This window comes from Miniopterus schreibersii (genome assembly GCF_964146895.1).
Source record: "Miniopterus schreibersii genome assembly, chromosome: X".
NCBI lineage: Eukaryota > Metazoa > Chordata > Mammalia > Chiroptera > Miniopteridae > Miniopterus > Miniopterus schreibersii.
This window is the reverse complement of record NC_138104.1, coordinates 13,975,356-13,996,077: the sequence shown is the minus strand read 5'-3', so window position 1 is coordinate 13,996,077 and position 20,722 is coordinate 13,975,356. Positions and strand designations below refer to the sequence as shown.

The 20,722-nt window shown below is 35.0% G+C and overlaps 1 protein-coding gene across 6 annotated transcripts in view; it reads left to right on the top strand.

Annotated features, from left to right (window-relative positions):
• Positions 1–20,722, top strand: part of STAG2 (STAG2 cohesin complex component) — a gene marked incomplete at its 5' end in the record, with an annotated part of 116,844 nt that overhangs the window by 51,499 nt on the left and 44,623 nt on the right. For all 6 annotated transcript variants that reach the window (XM_081125566.1, XM_081125571.1, XM_081125569.1 and 3 more), the window contains 5 exons: positions 3,546–3,710; positions 9,770–9,866; positions 14,371–14,447; positions 16,347–16,551; positions 19,237–19,388. In XM_081125566.1, coding sequence (XP_080981692.1) covers positions 3,546–3,710; positions 9,770–9,866; positions 14,371–14,447; positions 16,347–16,551; positions 19,237–19,388 — 696 coding nt within the window. The remainder of the gene's footprint in view (positions 1–3,545; positions 3,711–9,769; positions 9,867–14,370; positions 14,448–16,346; positions 16,552–19,236; positions 19,389–20,722) is intronic.

The following is a 20,722-nucleotide window of genomic DNA, read 5'->3' as shown; positions in this document are numbered from 1 at the left end:
ACATATTTACTTTTAAAAAGTTTAATACAGAAAGGTACAATGAACAAAACAAAAATTTCCCCTAAGCCTATCACCCAGAGGTAATTTATTCTTTAAGCATTTTGGAGAACCTGTGTATAAACATGAACATAGAATTTTACTTAAATGAAATCATACTATGCTGTTTAATTTGCTTTGAAAACTTAATGGTCTGTTGTCAGCAGCTTTCTGTAATTTTTAATGGTGTCATACCATCCCATTTTATCTATGGAACATAATTTATTTAACTAGTTCATGGAATACTATTTTAGAGTGTACATAATTCATTTGTTTCATAATTTCATATGCTGTCTTAGTCTTTTAAAAAGTAGAAGATTTGAGAGAGAGAGAGAAAAGTGTGAATGAATAAAAATATTAACTCATGACTGTCCAAAGACAGCTGTAATTCTAGTGGGTATTATGGTAATTCATTAGAAAAAAATTGTTTTTGTTTGGAACCATCTTGCAAAACTGAAACTCTAGTTTTGACTTTGATTTAATTTGCAAATTGGGACAAAACTCAGAGTGGCAATTGCATAGAGGACCCCCCAGAATTTTTGTGCTAGAGTTTGGTTAACTTTGTATACCCATTGCTATGAGGGAGGTGTTAGGGATCAGATCAGGTATTATAATAATAAGAGCTATCATGATATTTGACACTATATTATGTATGTTCCATACACTGTGGTAATACATTTACATGTTATCTAATTTAATATTTGAACAACCTTGTGGATTAGAAAACTTCCTTATTTTGTAGATAGGAAATTAAGGTCCAGAGAACTCAGTGGTTAAAGAATTCAAACCCACATCTGTTGAAAGATGGTGCTTTAAATCCACTATAGCAGTGATTTTCAGTCGGTGTGCCACAGAAATTTTAAAACATGCAATACCTGACTATTTGGTCAGGAGCACTGCCCTCTTTGCCCTTAGATTGTCAAATAAAAAAATGACAGCAGCCAGCACACTAGCTGTCTGGTGTGAATGCCCTGTCTTGAACCATAAATATATATAGGTAATATAATAGAGTTGCATCTTACTGGTCATATAGTGTAATAAGGTTATGTATGATTGGTTAATTCTTGGTACCAGAAATCCTTATATGCAAGTATAGGCACCTGATTTTTGAAAAAGACACTATGGAGCAGAAAGAACAGATAATAATAATAATAAGTAGTAGTAGTAAATCAATCAAAATTGTACCTATTTTTGTCAGATCGGCAAAAAATACGATATAGTTTGTGGTGTGCCACAGAATTTTAGTAACGAGTCTGTGTGTGTCACGAGATGAAAAAGGTTGACAATCACTGCACTATGGTATACTACCTCATAGTCTTCTTTAAGATATTTTTTCCCCCTCTACATGATTGAACCCGGGTTAGCATGTTTACTTCTTGTACTTCCCTGTATTATCACTCCTTACACATTGTTTTTTCTAGCACAGCATATCCACTGAGCCATTTCAATTGTACTAATTAGTTTCTCATACCAACAGGGAATATTGAAGCATATGATAGATAAATTGCAAATATATAGCTCCATGTTAATTAACATTAACATTTTATACTTTTCTAGTGTACTCTTTGTAGTTGATCTTTTCTTTCACCCTTATCTCTGGAATTCCTTTTACTGGGGACAAAAGTCTTTCATCCTACAATTAAGAATTAATGACTTAGGTTCACAAAGACTGAATATCATTAACAAAATAATGTAAATTAACCAGTAATATCTTCCAGTTGTTAGGAAGGGATTTGGAGTAGTTAGAGTAGGGTGGTTTTGGACTCTCAGAGGAGGTGGAAGGACCCTTTACGGAGCCAAGTATGGAAGCATACAGGCTGTCTGGGAATAAATTTGTAGACCTGGCTGTAGATCAGGGGTCTGCAAACTATGGCCTGTTTTTGTACTGCTCACAAGCTAAGAATTATTTTTACATTTTGAAAGGTTTGTAAAAATAAACAAAGAATATATGACAGACCAGTTATGTGGCCGGCAAAGCCTAAAATATTTTCTATTTGATACTTAACAGATAGTTTGCCAACCCTTGCTATAGGTCATAGAATGTGTTGGTCTAAAAGAGACCTTAGAAATCATCTATTCCAATCTGTAAAGATTTTAGTACAACTCTGGCATTTTAGAAATGAGAACTCTGACTTGGGGGATGACTTGTTTTCTGTGACAAGGTATAGAAGCTGTGGGAGGTATTTTATAACTCAGGCATATAGGCAGCCCTTTCACTGATTTATGGAGCCCCCACCTCTAATATTGACAACTTTCTTATAAGGGGGCTTCCTTTCCATAGTGTTCACATAAATTGAATTTTCATGATTTAATAAAGATCAGAGGGAGCGCCCAGACAAGAATGAGGTTGATACACCTGTTTATGCTGTTTAGAATTCCTTTGTCAGTGCACTGCATGATTTATAAGGACTAACAATAGGTATCAAGCTAAAATGTTAAACTAAGTATTAGTTACTTATTTGATAAAGCAGCAACCCTGTGAAGTAGGCACAGCTTTATTCTCATTTTACAAATTAGAAATCTCTATGAAGCACAGCGTGGTTAAGTAACTTGCCTAAAATCATGCAGCTAATAGGAGTAGAAGTTTGGCCTTGTGAAGTCTGTCAGTCTGCAGAGGCTGTGTTCCTGACTACAATGTCATGTGAGACGCATGATAGTATAAATGAAAAAAAAATGATACTACAAAGAGCCTGTCACAACTGTAGTTTTTGTTTTTGTTTTTGTTTTGCTTTTTTATATATTTTATTTATTTTTATTTTCAAAAATTTTAACTTTATCTTTGTTGTTGAAACTATTACAGATGTCCTCCCCCCATTGATTCCCTCCACCTGGCATCTACACCACTCTCAGGCCTTTCCCATACTAATGTCTGTGTCCATAGGGTATGCATATAAGTTCTTTGATTAATCTCTCCCCACCAACTCCCCTACCCCTGCCTTCCCTCTGAGATCCCTCAGTCTGTTCCATGCTTCTATGTCTCTGGATCTATTTTGTTCCTCCGTCTATTTTGTTCATTATATTCCACATACGAGTGAGATCATGGGATGCTTGTCTTTCTCTGACTGGTTTATTTCACTTAGCATAATACTATCCAGATCCCTCCATGCTGTCCCATAAAAATCCTAGAAGAAAACGTAGGCAGCAAAATCTCAGACATCTCTCGTAGCAATATGTTTGCTGATACATCTCCTAGGGCAAGAGAAACAAAGGAGAAAATAAACAAATGGGACTACATCAAAATAAAAAGCTTCTGCACAGCAAAAGAAACCATCAACACAATAAAAAGGGAGCCCACATTATGGGAGAACATATTTGCCAATGACACATCTGATAAAAGGTTATATCCAAAATATATAAGGAACTCATACAATCGTATCGTTTTATATGAAGTGTATGGCACTCCCCTTTAGGTTTCAGCATGATTATGTATCCCATCAGCTGCTTCTCTAGTTTTAATTTGAACTCTCAAAGGTAACGATATAACTTAACCAACTTATGTTTTTATGCAGACTTGTAAAAAAGGCAAAAAGGGCCCAGGAGAAAAGGGCAAAAGTGGAAATGGAGGAGGAAAACCTCCTTCTGGTCCAAACCGAATGAATGGTCATCACCAACAGAATGGAGTGGAAAACATGATGTTGTTTGAAGTTGTTAAAATGGGCAAGAGTGCTATGCAGGTAATGTTTATCATGCTCTTTTCAGCTTATTTGTACATTTTGAACTTTAGTGAGTGATATAAAATATATCCCTGGTTTTTGAAATTGTGTTTAAAAAATTTCTTATACCGATTATTAGAAAAAAGCAACAGATTAGTCAGAAAACTAGGGATGTGTATTCAGACATAAGACCTTTAAGCTGTGTGTTGAATCAATTTCTGCTGCATTATTTTCTTTTACTGGCATATAATAAAAAATTATTTGGTCAAAAATATGCTGATGTAAACCTTGATTATGAGGTTTCAATTTCCCCTGAATTTATATAGCTGCCATTAAAATATGAAGTACTTTGCCCATGTAGAATTCTAGGTTGAGTGACGTAATAGGATCACCATCCACTTTAGTGAATTGAATTATTTTGATCACTTGTCTTTTACAAACTTGATTACTTGTGTTGTTTCTTAACAGAAGAGTAAAAAGTTACATCCATGTTAAATCATCCTAATTTTGTTTCTTCGTAATCTTAGGACAGTAGCATTTAGGATTTATAATGGAGGCAAAACCCATATGGTTTTTAAGTATTGAATAAACACTGTATTCAAAGAATATACATGCTTAATAAAGTTATTGTTTAATTTATAAAAGCTATAGGGAATAGTTTTTTTCCTTCATAGAGTTAACTTAAATCAATAAAAGGCACACATGGACAGGTTATGGAGAACTAGCCATTTAAGCTTTTTGTTAATGAATAACTGAAATGTAAATCTTGTTTATAAATATGGACTTACCTAAATGTGTGTTGTGTAAATACAATTTTAAATTATTAATTGGGACTAATAAAGATAATTTTTACTTGGAAAACAATAAAGAATTGTTAGTTTCTGAGCTGTCACCAGTTGTGCAGAACATTGTGTTTTCTTACATTTGAATTCACCTTTATTTATTTACATATGGTTTGCTTTCTTACATTGTGATTGGGTGTGGATTTTATTTATTGTTTAATGTTTTGGATGATTATTTTGTGTGCACATTTGATATTTTAAAAAATTATATCTATGTTACTATACTATAGTTTATTTAGTCATTCCCTAATTTAAAAAATTATCCCTTTTTCTTTAGTTCCCATTTTGGGTTAATTTTATCAAAGGGATAAATTATCTTATTTATATTATATCATTTAATTTAATTACTTTCCTTTTTATTTTTATATTACACTTTTTCTCTATTTATTCTGAGTAATATGCATTAATCTTTTTTCTGACATCTTTCATTTTTGTTAATATGCGCATTCTCAACTTTATGTTAATTACACTATTCTATTTTTGTTTAGTCTTAGGGTTTTTGTTTAACTTTTTGTCTCATCTAAAAGTTTTAGTATGAAGTGAGAGGGTTTAGCTTTATATTTAATTATTTTTGTTAATGGTATCTCAGTAGTTAAAGAATGAACATTTTTCTTATTTTTGTGTTGCTTATGGGTTGTTATATATTAAGATTGTACCTCTAAGCCATTTGTTTTTCTGTTTCTAAATGTGATTTCTCTCTTAAAAGCAAAATGTCCATAGTATCTCTGCATTGATTCCCCTGAATTCTCTGTGCACTTCCGTTTTATTTTGTGTAATTATTTTGTGTACCTTCTACTTGCGTTATCGAGATTTGATCAGGAAGTCTCCTGTTTACAAACTGTTAAGAGTTCTTCCTTATCTAAAGATTCCCCACTCAGATTTCCTTGGGGAAACTAGCTATTCTCCAACCACTGCATGTATTCTGCCCCCAGGCCTTTTTTTTTGTTTTTCTCTCTGCCTGGAAAAGCCTTTTTTCCTCCTTTCTGTATCTCAGAAGATTGACTAAACCAAATGTCACTCTTTGAGAAGCATTCTTGGGCTCTGTCTCCTCCCATTGAATGTGTTGCACTCTTCATTTTTTGTATCCCCAAGATATATCTATTTCCGTAATTATAAGTGAGAGCGAATAAGTACAAGATAGGCTGTTGGTTTTAAAATAGTTCTTGCATTTTAAGAAAGGAGAAACTATGCATATGCCCCTAGTTATGTTGAATTTTATTTATAGATATTGAATTTTATTGAATAAGTTCTTAACGTACTATTTGATGATTAAAAATTTTAAATATATTTCCATCTGATAGCTTGTATTTTGATTACAGCGGCCTTGTATTTCTAGTATAAACCCTACTTGATCTTCATGAATAACTTTTTAATGTTGATGTGGCGATCTTTTGATAAGATTTCATTAACTATTTTTGTGGCTTTATCGATGAAAATAACCCATTCCATTTTTTTATTGCTGCATAACAAACTACCCCAAACTTAGTGATATAAAAGAACAACCATTTTATTATGCTTAATGATTCTGTGGTTCTAGAATACAGACAGAACTAAGTAGGGATGGCTCATCTGTGTTTCTGTCCACGGTGGCTGGGGCCTTAGCTGAAACAGCTTGACTGCCTGGAGGTGACATAAACAGTTAGGGACTATAATCATCTGGAGGCTTCTTTATTCATGTTTCATGCCTAGTCTGCAGCGACTTGAAGGCTGGGCTAAGCTGGACCTGTACCTGAAAGGACTACAACTGGTCCTTCCATGTGGCTGCTGGGTTTGGAGAGAGTATCCCCCCCTGTGCAGGGAGGAGTCTAGTTCTCTAGTGCTCCAAGAACCCAGTGCAGTAGTTGAATGGCCTTCTGTGACCTAATCTTGAAAGCACTGTTATTTCTACTGCACTGTTTATCTCTAGTCAGTTTCTCTGGGTCAGATAAATCTTAGATAATATTTTCTTTTTCTTTTCTGTATTGTGTAATCATACTTGTTTTTGTACATCAAATTGTACATATTTTATTCATTTTTTACCCAGTTTTCATATTTACTGGTATATAACTTTAAACATTTCCCCCTTCTGACTTTTTTGTTCTTTATATTAGCTGTTATCGATCATCCTAATTTTTATTTTTTTAAATATATCTGTATTGATTTTAGAGAGAGGGAGGGAAAAGGAGAGAGAGAGAGAGAGAGACAGAAGCATTAATGATGAATCATCATTGATCAGCTGCCTCCTGCATGCCCCCCGACTGGGGATCAAGCCCACAACCCAGGCATGTGCCCTGACCAGGAATCGAACCATGATCTCCTGGATCCTAGGGCGATGCTCAACCTCTGAGCCACACTGGGCCGGGCTCACCCTAATTTTTAAAATTTGGTTTCTTTAAAAATTGTTTTTATCTGTTTTGTGGTTTACTTTTCTGTCCACAAAGGAATAAAGTACTACTTTTATTTTTTAGTTCTGTCCTTATTTTATTTTATTTTTTATTTTTAAATATATCTTTATTGATTTCAGAGAGGAAAGGAGAGGGAGAGAGAGAGAGAAACATCAATGAGAGAATCATTGATCGGCTGCAGCCCACAACCCAGGCATGTGCCCTGACCGGGAATCGAACCCCGTTCTCCTGGATCCTAGGTCGACAACCGCTGAGCCATGCCCTGCCGGGCTGTCCTAATTTTAAAAAATTACTATATTGAGATATACTTCACATACCATAAAATTCACCCTTTTAAAGTGTAAATTCAATGGTTTTTAGTATATTCAGAGTTCCCCTATCACCAAAATCTAATTTTGGAATATTTTTCTGTATCTCAGAAAAAAAGCTCTTGCCTATTAGCAGTCACTTTCTCCTCATCTGCTACAGGTCTAAGCAACCACTAATCTACTTCCTATAAATTTGCCTGTTCTGGAGTGTTCATATAAAGGGATCATGTAATAAATGGTCCTTTTTGAGTAGTTTCTTTCCTTAGCATAATGTTTTCAAGGTTCATCCATGCTGTGGTATGTATTATAAATTTGTTCTTTTTTATTGTCAATTAATATTCTTTTGTATGAATTATCTATCATATGTTGTTTTATTCATTCATTCCTTGATGCACATTTGGTTTGCTTCTACTTTTTGGCTATTAAGACTGAATAATGCTGTTAAGAGTATTCTCCTACAAGTTTTTGTTTTGACATATGTTTTCATTTCTCTTGGACAATATGTACCTTAGGATTTGAGTTGGAGGGTCAGTATGATAACTATTTAAGTTTTTGAGGAGTTGCCAAACTGTTTTCCCAAAGTGGCAGCAGCATTTTATGTTCTCACCAGCCGTGTTTTAGCATACTGTTTTTTCACATCCTTGCCAACATTTGTTATTGCCTTTATTTTTTATTATAACTATTAATAGTGGGTGTGAAGTAGTATCTTACTAAGTTTTTTGTTTTTGTTTTTTTTGTTTTTTTGTTTTGGTTTTTTTTTTAACATTCTCACCGGAGACATGCTGCGAGAGAGAGAGAGAGAGAGAGAGAGAGAGAGAGAGAGAGAGAGAGAGAGAAAGAAACATTGATCAGTTGCCTTTCACTCACTCCCAACCACACAACCCCAGGCATGTGCCCTGACTGGGAATCGAACCGGCAACCTTTCAGTACACAGGATGACGCTCAGTCGGCTGAGCCATTCCAGCTCGGCAGTATCTTATTATGGTTTTGATTTTCATTTCCTTGACGGCCAGTTACGTTGAGCATCTTTTCAAGTTCTAATAGCCATTCGTATATCTTCTATATAGAACTGTCTGTTTAGATCCCTTGCCTATGTTTTTAATTGGGTTATTTGCTTTTTTAAAAGGATTGAATTTTAAGTTTTTACGTATTTTGGGTACAAATACCTTATCAGACATATGATTTGCAAACATTTTCTTTTTAATATTTTATTTTTTATTGACTTTATTGGGGTAACATTGGTTAATAAAATTACAGGTTTCGGATGTACAGTTCTACAATACATCATCTGTATATTGTACGGTGTGTTCACCACCCCAAGTCAAGTCTCCTTCCATCACCATCTATCCTCACCTTTACCCTCTTCTACCTCTCCCCGCCCCCCACCCCTGATTTGCAAATATTTTTCCCCCATTCTGTAGATTGTCTTTCCACTTCTTTCATATGGAGTCCTTTGAAGCACAAAAATTAATTACAAATAAATTAATTTTTATTGTGTCTCTTGTGCTTTTGGTCTAATATCTAAGAAGGCTTTCCTTAATACACAGTTATGAAGATTTACTTCTATGTTTTATGGTTTTAGCTCTTACATTTATATCTTTGATTCATTTTGAGTTAAGTGTTGTTTATGGTGTGAAATAAGGTCAGGCAGGCTTCATTCTTTTGCATATAGATATCCAGTTACCCCAGCAGCATTGTTGAAAAGACTACTTTTTCTCCATTGATTTGTCTTGGCATCTTTGTCAAAAATCAAATGACCAACAATGTAAGGGTTTATTTCTGGACTCAATTTTATTCCATTGGATCTATTTATTTGTCTTTACGTTAGTACTATATTGTCTTGATTACTGTAGCTTTGTAGTAAGTTTTCAAATCATAAAGTGTGAGTCTTCTAATTTTGTTCTTTTTCAAGATTGTTTTGGTGGTTCTGCATCTCTTGCATTACCATAAGAATTTTAGGATCAGCTTTCTATTTTGTACTATGAAACCGGCTGGGATTTTGATAGGGATTGTGTTGAGTTTTTAGATCAATTTGGAGAGCATTGTCATCTAGCAATATTAAGTCTCCAGACCCGTGAACTGTCTGTCCTTTCTTTAGTCTGTTGTTAGTCTTCAGTTTGTTTTTCTTATTAATACAAGACTACCAGGTCTCACTGTTGAAAGAAATTATTTTGTTTATTTTCTCACTGATACGGGCATTCACTTCTTTAAGAAATTATTTTCATTCCATTGAAGTGTTAATATTTAAATACTGTTTATTACAATATCTTAGTCAAAAAGGAATATGGGTGTTACTTTTAATATTTTTCTAGGATATCTTTAATAATGTCACTAAGACATAAAAAGTATGCTTTATCAGGTGATAATTTTACCGAATTTGATTATTTTATGATTCAAACTTTACTTTAAATTTTTGTATACAAGTATATATATTATTAATTTGAAGTAATGTGATACCACTTAATGTTGAATTTTAATGACTTTAATCCAGCTTAATTCTTAGAACATTAGAAAAAGCTAATGGTTTTTTTCCCCTTTTACTGTAGTCGGTGGTAGATGATTGGATAGAATCATACAAGCATGACCGAGATATAGCACTTCTTGACCTCATCAACTTTTTTATTCAGTGTTCAGGCTGTAAAGGTAAGATATATTTATTTTTGGAAGCAGAACGTTTTTGAATGGTCTCTTTTTTTTGGTTCCACCTAAAGCTATATTAGCACTTTACATGGAAAACAATGCCAACATATTGAATTGTTTGCTTTATAACCATACACAATGTATAAGGAAAAAAGAGCAAAGAACAAAGTAAGAAACTGTTGAGAGAGTTGTTTTCATATGTGAAGTTAACTAAAAACTTAGCAATTTATAATTGTTGTTACTTTTATTAGATATATTTTCCACTTTCAGCATCTGGTTTTAGGAACAAAGAAATGGATTAAGAAGGGAGGAGGAAGATAATGAAGAGATACAGGTTCAAATGGCAGGGAATTGTACAGTTTAGGGAATTAAAAAGTACCATGAATAACAGTAAGTAAGTAAGTAGGTAAGTAGGTAAGTAAGTAAGTAAGTGAGTTAAATAAGGTATTGGTGAAGTTTCCAGTTTTTCTTTTCAAAGGTAGAAAAACTGGATTGGGGTGTAGTGGGGTCTTGTTTAAAATATTTTTACTTTGTGTAAAAATATTTTGAAGTAGGAGTGGGGAAAATATAAAATACAGAAATATCTTCCCTGGGACAAAATTATTTAGCGCAGACATTGGGCAGGGGGATAAAGTTCTATAAGTTGAGTCTTACATCCTGATCTGGATTATTACATGAGTCAGTCAAGATCATGGGCAGGTTCTGATTTGTCCCGTGTTTCCCTAATACTTGTCCATCCTTGAAATTTTAGAAGATGCCCAGACAAATAAATGTTACATAGTTTTAGAAGGGTGTTGCATTTTTTTAAAGAAAATGGAACCAAAAACCATGGGCATTAGAAGTTAGGAGGAGGGAAGGTTGCTTAAAAATAGATGTAAAAAGTTAAGATGCTAAAGAATGACTGACATATCTGAAGAAAGAATCCCAAGAAACAATTTACTTAGATTTACTCCTTTCATTCTGTTATAGTCCTTAAAAAATACTGTCATTGGAATTGGAAAACAAGTAATATTGTAAGAACTGATGCATTTTATTTGAGGTTGATCACAACATTCAGTGCAGCATGCATATTAAATGTTACGTATGAGGCCTGATAAATATATTAACTTCTTGAGTCTGTGATCTTCATGCCATTAATGTAGTCAGTTTTGAGAAATTCTATAAATTGTCTCAACTTTAGAGTACAGAAAGTTGCCCAGTTGACTTGACTTCTTAGTTAAAAATAGCTACAAATCAATATTAGAAAATTCTACTGACTGCTCATTAAAAGTGTTATAATGACAATATGATTAACCAGATTAATTCTTTAAAAATGGGATGTATTAATATTTTTATTTTGTCTATGTTTAGTCCACCTCTCTGCAGTAGAAGTGTATAAGTACCTGTTTGTTGTGTTATGTAATCAAGGACCATGTCCTTCCCTTTTTATATTCTTTGAAAATAGAAGGTTGATTGCAGAACTACCGAATAGGTGCCAGAAATATTCGATGAGTTGAAATTCTAATATTTTATCTTCAGTATTCCTTCTATACCATAGCTTGGTCAGTTTTAGTTTCCTAATGAGGCTTCTGAATTGTAGTTTTAAAACAAGGTCATAGTTGAAGCATTTTTCCTTTATCAGATTCATTCCTTTCCTGGCATCAGTGTGATTATAAATCAGGAGCTTGCCAACTCAACATTTGGATATACCTTGTCATAAACCAGGTTGTGAAGATTTGTAAATATTCACAGTGTTGAAAACTTAAATTACCAGGTAGATTTAAAATATTGCGCATATAAAATCAAGGAAGCTCCCTTAAAGAAAATTTACCATATAATCAGAGCTTAAAGTCATTAAGTACTTTCCAAACACATTCAACATTATTTTGATAGACTTCTTTTATAAATGAGTTAGAAACTTCTTTAAGTATATTCAGTGTATTTTAACCTTTTCCTGTGGACTCAGGATTGTTGTTATGAGCATCAGTTATTTTACTTTAGTTGTGCCTTCTGTGGCTATTGAGGTGTGGAGGGAATTTGCCGTATACCGAATGGCTCTAACTGCTCGGTGGTTGGTGATTCTGTTGTTTACTTTCTTCTTTTCCTGGTCAACTGTCACTTTTCAATTTACTAGTTTTTAGCAGTCTCACTTCATGCCCCCCACACTTTTAAGACAGTGGGCTCTGGCCTGGTGCTCTGGGGTTATATGCAGTGGGGTTTGTGACAGCTGCTTTCTCTTCTGCTATTTTTGGGTATGGGGCTGTTATATGGCCTATGAGATGAGAGAAAGAGCTTCAGAATTTGGACATTTGTCAAAACGTATTCAGTACGATTGCTTTGAGATTTGTTTACATATAAACATTTATTTCATAGGAATTGTTTCAGGGATTGAGTTACTTGTGCTTCTTTAGCATTGCCAAGTTGACAGCACCTGGGCATAAATTATGGGAAGGTTCTGAAGATATATCCATGACTCGATTAAAATTTAAAAACCCTTCAAAAGATATTTGAGGATGTGCTTCTTTAGCCAAGCAAATCGTGGTTTCTTCCAGATGTTTTAGTATTTTTAAACAGTCATTTGGTTCTTTGATGTTGTGTTAAGTATCGGCTGTTTCACAGCACCACTAGAAATTGATCTCACCTGCAGGTGAGCAGCAGGATGTAGATGAATGTCAGACAAATTATCTAACTTCTTTTTGCCTCAGCCTTATTTTCCTCATCTGTAAAGTCCGGATTCTGTAGTACCTGCTTCATGGGCATGTTACTAGGGCTAATTATATGTGAAGTGGATGGTGCATAGGAAGCTTAATGGATGTTAGTTACTGGTCTACCCCTGCTGGCTTTGTTGTGCTACTGGAAGGTCTTAAATTGCATGCCCATAGAGAAGGAAGCGCAGGCATCAATTGTTCTTTTCAGGTTTGGGGTTGGAAAGAGTATGATGTTTATTGTTTTAAAATTTATACACACATACAAGTGCATGAATATACAGAATATAGCTTTGCCAATTGAAATAAATATTAATTATATCTAATTTTTATAATAAATTTCATCTTCCTATGCTAAGACATTCTTCTTTTAGAAGTTACTATATTTATGGTATTCCTAGTGATAAAACTGGCAAGGAATAAATAATCCATCAATAGAAATATGGTTTTGAAAACCCAGTTTTTTCATTTTTAAAAACCTGACACCCACCCAGTGGAAATTCATGTACCTGTTCCCCCTGCAGTGTCTCCTACTTAAAACTTTTCCCTAGGAACCCCTTTCTGAGCCCGGCCGCGTGGCTTGAAGGGAGTAGCGCGCTTACACCGAAAGCTGCCGGGTTCGGTTCCCAGTCCGGGCGCGTGCCCCTGCCCCGGGTGCTGGTTCCCTCCCTGGTCGGCGTGCACAGGAGGCAGCTCGTCAATATTTTCTCTCTCACGTTGATGTTCTCTTTCCCTCTCCCTCTCTCCCCCCCTCCCCCTTCCCCCCCCCCCCCCCCTTGAAGACAGTTAAGAAAAATCTAAACATGTCCTCGGGTGAGGATTAAAGAGCAGCCCCTTCCTTTCTGATGCTCGAGCTCTGCCTGCTAACCTTTATTCCTCCTTGTAATTCTCCTTTAAAATTCTGAATGTCCTTAACAGATTTCGATCTTTTTTTTTGGGTCTGAGTTATAGCCTTTCTTGGCATTGCCATTCATTAGGGCATTTATTATATACTACCTTAATATTTTATTTTCCTTCCTTCCTTCGTTTTTAAGTCATTCATTCATTTATTCATTCATTTATTCATTTATATCCTTGCCCAAGGACATGTTTATTGATTTTAGAGAGAGCAGAAGTTGGGGAGAAACATTGACGTGAGAGAGAGAGAAACATCCACCGGTTGCCTTCTGTACACACTCCAACCGGGGATGGAACCCGAAACCTAGGTATGTGCCCTCACTAGGGTTTGAACCCACAACCTTTTGCTGTATGGGATGATGCCCCAACCAACAGAGTCACCCAGCTAGGACTAGGTTATTCTTTATTTAAACTCCCAACTAGATTATGGGCTTCCAGGGAGGCAGGAACTATAACTTAGGTTTATTTGAAGCTCTTTTAGAAAATGATGGGATGTAGTGGACTTCAGTGGAGTAGCTCTTACTGAAGAAACCTGGCTGAAGTGAACTCTACCTATTATTAATCTTTCCCTTTAGGTTCACCCTTGAGGTTTTAAATGTTATCCTGGATGCTGCTTCATTCTTGATGATACATGTTTTGTATTAAAGAAACTAAACCAGTGTACATATAGATATGAGTAAAGTAAGTCAGGCAGAAATGGCCCGGGTTAGGAAGAAAGATATCTGTCAGAAGTATACGGTTGCTTTCTTCTGCACATTGAGATTGGGATTTGTGCTTTATTTATAGGGTTGAGTATCATAGTAAAGGTCACGTGATGAAGAAGTACACCTTACTATGTGATTGTAGACATTTTAGGACTGACAAGTTCGCTTAGGTTTTTTTTTTTTTTTTACCATGTATTAACTTCTCACACTTGCAAATTTCAGGAGTTGTCACAGCAGAAATGTTTAGACATATGCAGAACTCTGAAATAATTCGAAAAATGACTGAAGAATTTGATGAGGTAACACTACTCTAAATGTTTTGATAATTTTATACATGTTGAACTTGATTTACTCTTGAAAGTATTCTTAAATCCTTATTATTAATGTTATGAATAAGAACTTTGGCATCAGCCTCAATCAGATGATGGCTATGTGACCTTGGGCAAGTTGTTGTCTTAGCATCAGTTTCATCATCTGTAAAGTGGGCTGTTATGAAGATTGAATTTAGTAATGTTTGAAAAATTCTTTAGCATTTTATAATGCCTGGCACATAGAACTTAATAAATGGTAGTTGTTGTTATTGTCAAAAAATTAAAATTTCAAGGAAGAATGAAATTTAGAGCCTAAGAACATATCTTGACTTCTTGTAAAAGGAAGATTTGGTCAATATCTGGGGAACCGGTAGCTTAGGCAAAGGAATATATATATGTACATAGACACACATATAAATAATTACATTGTTTAAAATCTCCTTTATGTTTCAAATATGAGTAATACGAAAAATACAAATAAAAAATAAATAGTAGCTTAGACTTGAGTTTATCCTTTATCAAAATGATGCCTTTGAAGTATTGTTACTATTAAAGACATACTTAGATTTACTATAATGTAAGCCTCAGGACAGGGATTTTTGTTTTGTTCACAGCTGTATTCCAGCACCAGTAGTTTTTGCTCTTCAAAACTTTTCACAGTGAATTTTCAAGTAGAAAGTCTTGTCCCATTTGAATTTTATTTGATCACTTTTACTTACTCTGATGAAGGAGCTTTCAACTATCATTTTAAAAGATACACAAGAATTGTTAAAATGGCCTTTTTGTTGATCACTAAGTGCTATTAATCAATATCCAAGTAGTTAAGAGGTAATTATGAGTAATGGTATTATTTTAGCCTTCTAATATTAAATGTTTTAGTGAGAACCTTCTTACTAAAAGGAAACAGCTATTTGAGGTAAGAATCCTGAAATGTGATTTGAGAATAATTAGCAAACCAAATTGCTAACAATTAAGATGATACATTTTAATATAGTCACTTAGATGAGCCAATCAGAAAATACAGAAGAAAACCTTTTTGTGAAGTAGTACTAGCACCTTGTTCTCAGATGAGAAATAGGAAAACTTATATATGGCACAGTTTAAAATTTTAAAATATTGTTCTAATGACAAAATTTAATTGTTAAAAATTTTTACTAACCTACTGATAAAATGATCTTAAGTCTCTAGGATATTCTTGTCAGAAATTCTTTTAGAAGTTCTATGTGATATTGGTCTCTGCTTTTTATTTTTAAGGACTTTTAATTATTTATGGAGAATCTCACTGTAACTACATTGAAGAATACTCCCCCTTTGTATGGAATAGTACTCATTACCATTCTTTTTAGGCTATACTAGCTATGTTTCCTTTCTTTAAAAAAGTATCTGGCTGTTTGTGTCTGTTGACTGTTGGATGTCCTGAAGCTAATGAAAACATGCATTGTAATCTTTTGATTATTTATAAAGCATACATTGAATCTGTTAGATTGGCTGAGAATATGAGTTCATCATTTTGAATTCATTAAATAATATAACTGGTTTGCTTTTGTTTTAAAGAAATTTAATAAATATATCTTTGCTTATCAGAATAGTGTTTTGCTTTGATGGGATAGGCTTTTTATTTTTAATCTTTGAGTAATTGGCATATATTTCCATTGGTTAAAGTGAATTACGAATATGCATTTTGGTCTTAAATAAAAGCGGAGGTGTTCAAAGGTACTTACTTCTGCCTTTTGCATATTGTTCCCCTGCGTACTTTGAGAATTTCATTGGGAAAGAAAGGTGAGATAGGGGAGTCATTTTAGCTTCTGCCTAGGGAATTGCAAAACGAAGTAAAATTTTATTGTCATGTGTTTTATATGAAACGGTTGTTTAAATTTTTTATTTTAGGATAGTGGAGATTATCCACTTACCATGGCCGGTCCTCAGTGGAAGAAGTTCAAATCCAGTTTTTGTGAATTCATTGGTGTATTAGTACGGCAGTGTCAATACAGTATCATATATGATGAATACATGATGGATACGGTCATTTCACTTCTTACAGGATTGTCTGACTCACAAGTCAGAGCATTTCGACATACAAGCACCCTGGCAGGTCAGTATTTAGAAATATTTTCTGTGTATTTCCTAAGATTAGAGATGAAAAAGATTTCCATTAAAAGAAATTAAGTAATGGTGACATAAGTTAATTAATTTTGTTTATAAAGTAACCACTAGGAGGACACTCACCTCTCCTTCAACCCCCATGAATTACTGGGAACAAGATGGTATTTTCAGTTTGGTTTTATGAAGGCATTCTATATTAGTATATAGAGATTTTCTTGTGGTAAACCTACTTGAATGTTATGTGTTAGGTAGAGCTGCTATGTCTCCTGCCCTTGGTAGAGTGTCCTAATGTAGTAGCTATTCTGTAGGGTCCAGTGGCACAGCCTCCTCAATCACCCAAGATGGGCACTCCAGGTGTGTCCTGACCCTGTTGGCTGTGTATACCCTCCTGTTGTAGTTAAGCCTTGGTTGTTGTTGGCACATCAATGGGAGGGATTTACCCCCAGGCTGATCTGCAGCAAGGACTGGCTGTGACCAGGGGCCACCGTGGAGGATCAGGTTTGCAGGGGCCCGCGCCATGGAGCAGGAGGTACTTTAGCGGGGCTCTGGTGCTGCTGAGTCCACTCCTTGAGTGCGAGGCTTTTGGAAGTGGTTGGGTGGTGCTTTGACACGGTCTGAAGCTGTCCACTGGGTGCGCTGGCTCTGGGCCTCCCAGGAGGTTCAGGCCAAGGTCAGCCACCAGCTGTGTTCTGCCCAGGGCCTCCTGGCATGTGCTACAAAGCAGTCTGCAGATGGCTGCTACTTGTGCTGGGCTTGGAAGTGCCCAGGAAAGGCCAAGCTGCGAACCAAGACCCGGTTTGCTAGTGTCAGGCCTGGGGCTAGAGTTCTGCGGCACACAGAGGCCAGATGCTGCTTGTTTGACAGATTTTAAGAAAGTCTGAAGTGTGAGCCAAGACAGGCCATTTGTATGGAAATCTACTGGAAACCTTTCTTATGTTTCTGAGTAACTTTAGGCTGATTCTTTGATCTTTAATTGTAGTGAAACGAGTTGCACAATTCTAGAACAGTGATTTTTGGTGGTGATGTTGATAAAGTCTTTTGGTTTCTCCTTTATGCTAAAGGTAAAATTGTTGATACACTATTATAAGTTATGTGCTTTTTTTTGTTTTGTTTTTTTTTTAATCATGACCCAAGGATATATTTTTTTTCTGTTGCTTTTCAGAGAGAGTGGAAGGTGGGGGGGGAGAGAGAGAAACATTGATGTGAGAGAGACACATCGACTGGTTGCCTCCTGCTCATGCTCCAACTGGGGCCGGGGATTGAGCCTGCAGCCGAGGTACGTGCCCTTGGCTGGAATTGAACCCAGGACCCTTCAATCCACGGGCCAATGTTCTAACCACTGAGCCAAACCGGCCAGGGCTAAGATATGTGCTTTTTGAGTTGAGTTTGAATGAATCAAATAGGTGTTAATTACGTGTTACTATCTACAATTCCATATAGTATCTGTAAAAATTTTTCATTCTCTAAGTGTGGGGATATTTTTTCCCTTTAGAGTATTTTCCCAAATAATTAAAGCTGTGATTAAAGATGTACTTCTGCTGAGTGCTCTATTTATAAGAATAAAATGCAGTCTCTCTGTAGGTTTTTTGTTTTTAGATTCAAAGTCACAAAATATGAATGTGATTTTATTCTATGGATTTAAGTAGTATTTCATGTTAAGAACATGACGGGTCAAGTAAATTAAAACAGATATGGTGGTATAAGTCGAATAAATTTAGATCAGAATGGCAAACTGGTTTGCTGAGAATGTGAAATAGCTCAGAGCACAAAATTCAGAATCTCTTTTAAAGAGAGTCAGTAGCCACAAATTAGGATGGCTTTGTGTTGTTCTGTCGTGCAGTGAACCAGATCTGAGAAACAGTCTGGAATGAGCTAAAGAAAGCATAAAATGGTCAGATACTTCATTTAGTAAGTTTTAAATCACAGGCACTGAGTCTTGTCTCAGGAGCCAAGAGTTCAGTTACAGAAGGTGGGGATCTGGAGGAGGTCTGCTGTCAGTTTATTATTAAAATATCATTAAAATATTATTAAAATATCACTTCATTGAGTGATAACTTTTTGTACTTTTGACTTTTCATCTAGATGCTCTTCATAATTTCACCATTGTCTTTATAAAATGTAACGGAGTAGAATGAAAGGAAATCAAATATGGATAAAATTCTCTAACATTTTTATGTACTGTAGGTTGATACAAAGCCCCCAGGCTTTCTCTCTTTTTGGCTACTGAGATAGCTAATTGACTGCTGTATGAACCACAGTTTACTTAGAAGGTGAATCATGATCTCTGAAAAAGGTCATTGGAGGGGACATACAGCCTGGAGACAGATTACTAAATTTTGAATCCTACTTACATGAACTGTATAATCTGAGGCAAATTTCGTAATCTCCTTGATCTCAGTTTCCTCATAAATTAAATGGGGATAATAGTACTTAATTTTGAGTGTTGTTGTAAGGATTAGGAGATAGTCTATGAAAAGTACTTGGCATAGGTAACTGACTGACATACAGTAAGTATTTAATACTCATTAGCTGTTGTTTTATTGTCATTTGTGGCAGCTCTACTTTAACTTTTAGAAGCAGAACAGCCCACTTTGTTTTTAATTTCTTTTAATTTGTAAAATTTTTTGTATCTGTGAGGCTAATATCAACGTGGTTTTTTTCCCTTTAAAAATAGCTATGAAGTTGATGACAGCTTTGGTGAATGTGGCACTAAATCTTAGCATTAATATGGATAATACACAAAGACAGTATGAGGCAGAACGGAATAAAATGATTGGAAAACGAGCCAATGAGAGGCTAGAACTCCTGCTACAGAAGCGGAAAGAGGTAAACTCATGTATTAACTATTTACACTGTTAATATGTGACCAACTTGCTTACCATTAATGATATAACTTTGCTAGTTCATTAGATAAAATTTTTTGAAAGATTTAAATTTAAATAATACATTTCAGGTTGTTTATATGTCTAACTTAGTTTTGTTGACTGTCTCTGCCAGCAAGACCTTTTGCGTATATTTTCTTTCTGTGTGGACTAGGATTAAGAGTTCAAGGCTTCAAGTAAGGATTCCTGGGCAAGTCAGACAAATTGTTTTAAGCCTTAGTATTATTCATCTCTACTGTGAACATATCTCAGCTTCCTCCTTCAGCTTTTCAGGATGAAATAAGGTTTTCACTTATGTGAAATCACTTTGAAAAATAACTTCTAAGCTATTTATGGTGTCTCAGTTGGTGGCTTTTTTTTGTGTAGTGTAGAAACACTTGTTCAACATTAACGACTGACCGCTAAATTCAGATTTGAATGAGGAAAATGTTTTTAGCCTTATGCTAAATAGTAAATACAATCTTTTGTTGTCGTGTTTGTGAATTAAATTCCTCCTTCGTCGATGATACAATATTTTGCTGATACTAGGGATGTTTATTTTTATTTCTAATAGGCAAAGTCTGATGTTTCAAAAATATTAGTAGTGCTGTCTAGTTACAATACTTGCCATGGTAATCCATAAATTACTGATTTGACTTTGACATGGAGGATGGAGCTGTAATTTAAAGTTGGTTATTTCTGAGATAGTAACTTTTAACATTGCCTTGACTCAAGAGAAGCCAGGAAAAATTTGCCCGTATTTCCCTGATGCCTAAATACCTCATCGTTTTCATATAGTTTGAAATGAAGAATTGAAGTTTTTACCCTTTAATTTAATTTATTTCATCAGATGGTTTATTAGGTGAACATACTCTTTGAAATTATCGTCTAATTCTTGGGCATAAATGTAAGATTGCGAACATAGAATGAGTGAATTTATTATTTATTTATTTAAAAAATTTTTTTAATTGGCTTTTAGAGAGGGAGGAAGGGAGAGAGGGAGAGATAGAAACATCAATGTGAGAGCGACACATGGATTGGATGCCTTCTGTATGCTCCTTACCAGGGACCGAGCCCGATACCGGGGCATGTGCCCTGACTGGAAATTGAATGAACTGGCCACTCCCTCGGTGTACGGGAGGATGCCCAACCAACTGAGCCACACGGCCAGCGCCAGAATGAGTGGATAAAATTCCTGTACACATACAGGATATTAATACTTCTAGGTTAGGGTTAAATTTTTATTTTTAATTATTATCATTATTATTTTTTAATAGATCTTTATTGATTTTAGAGAGA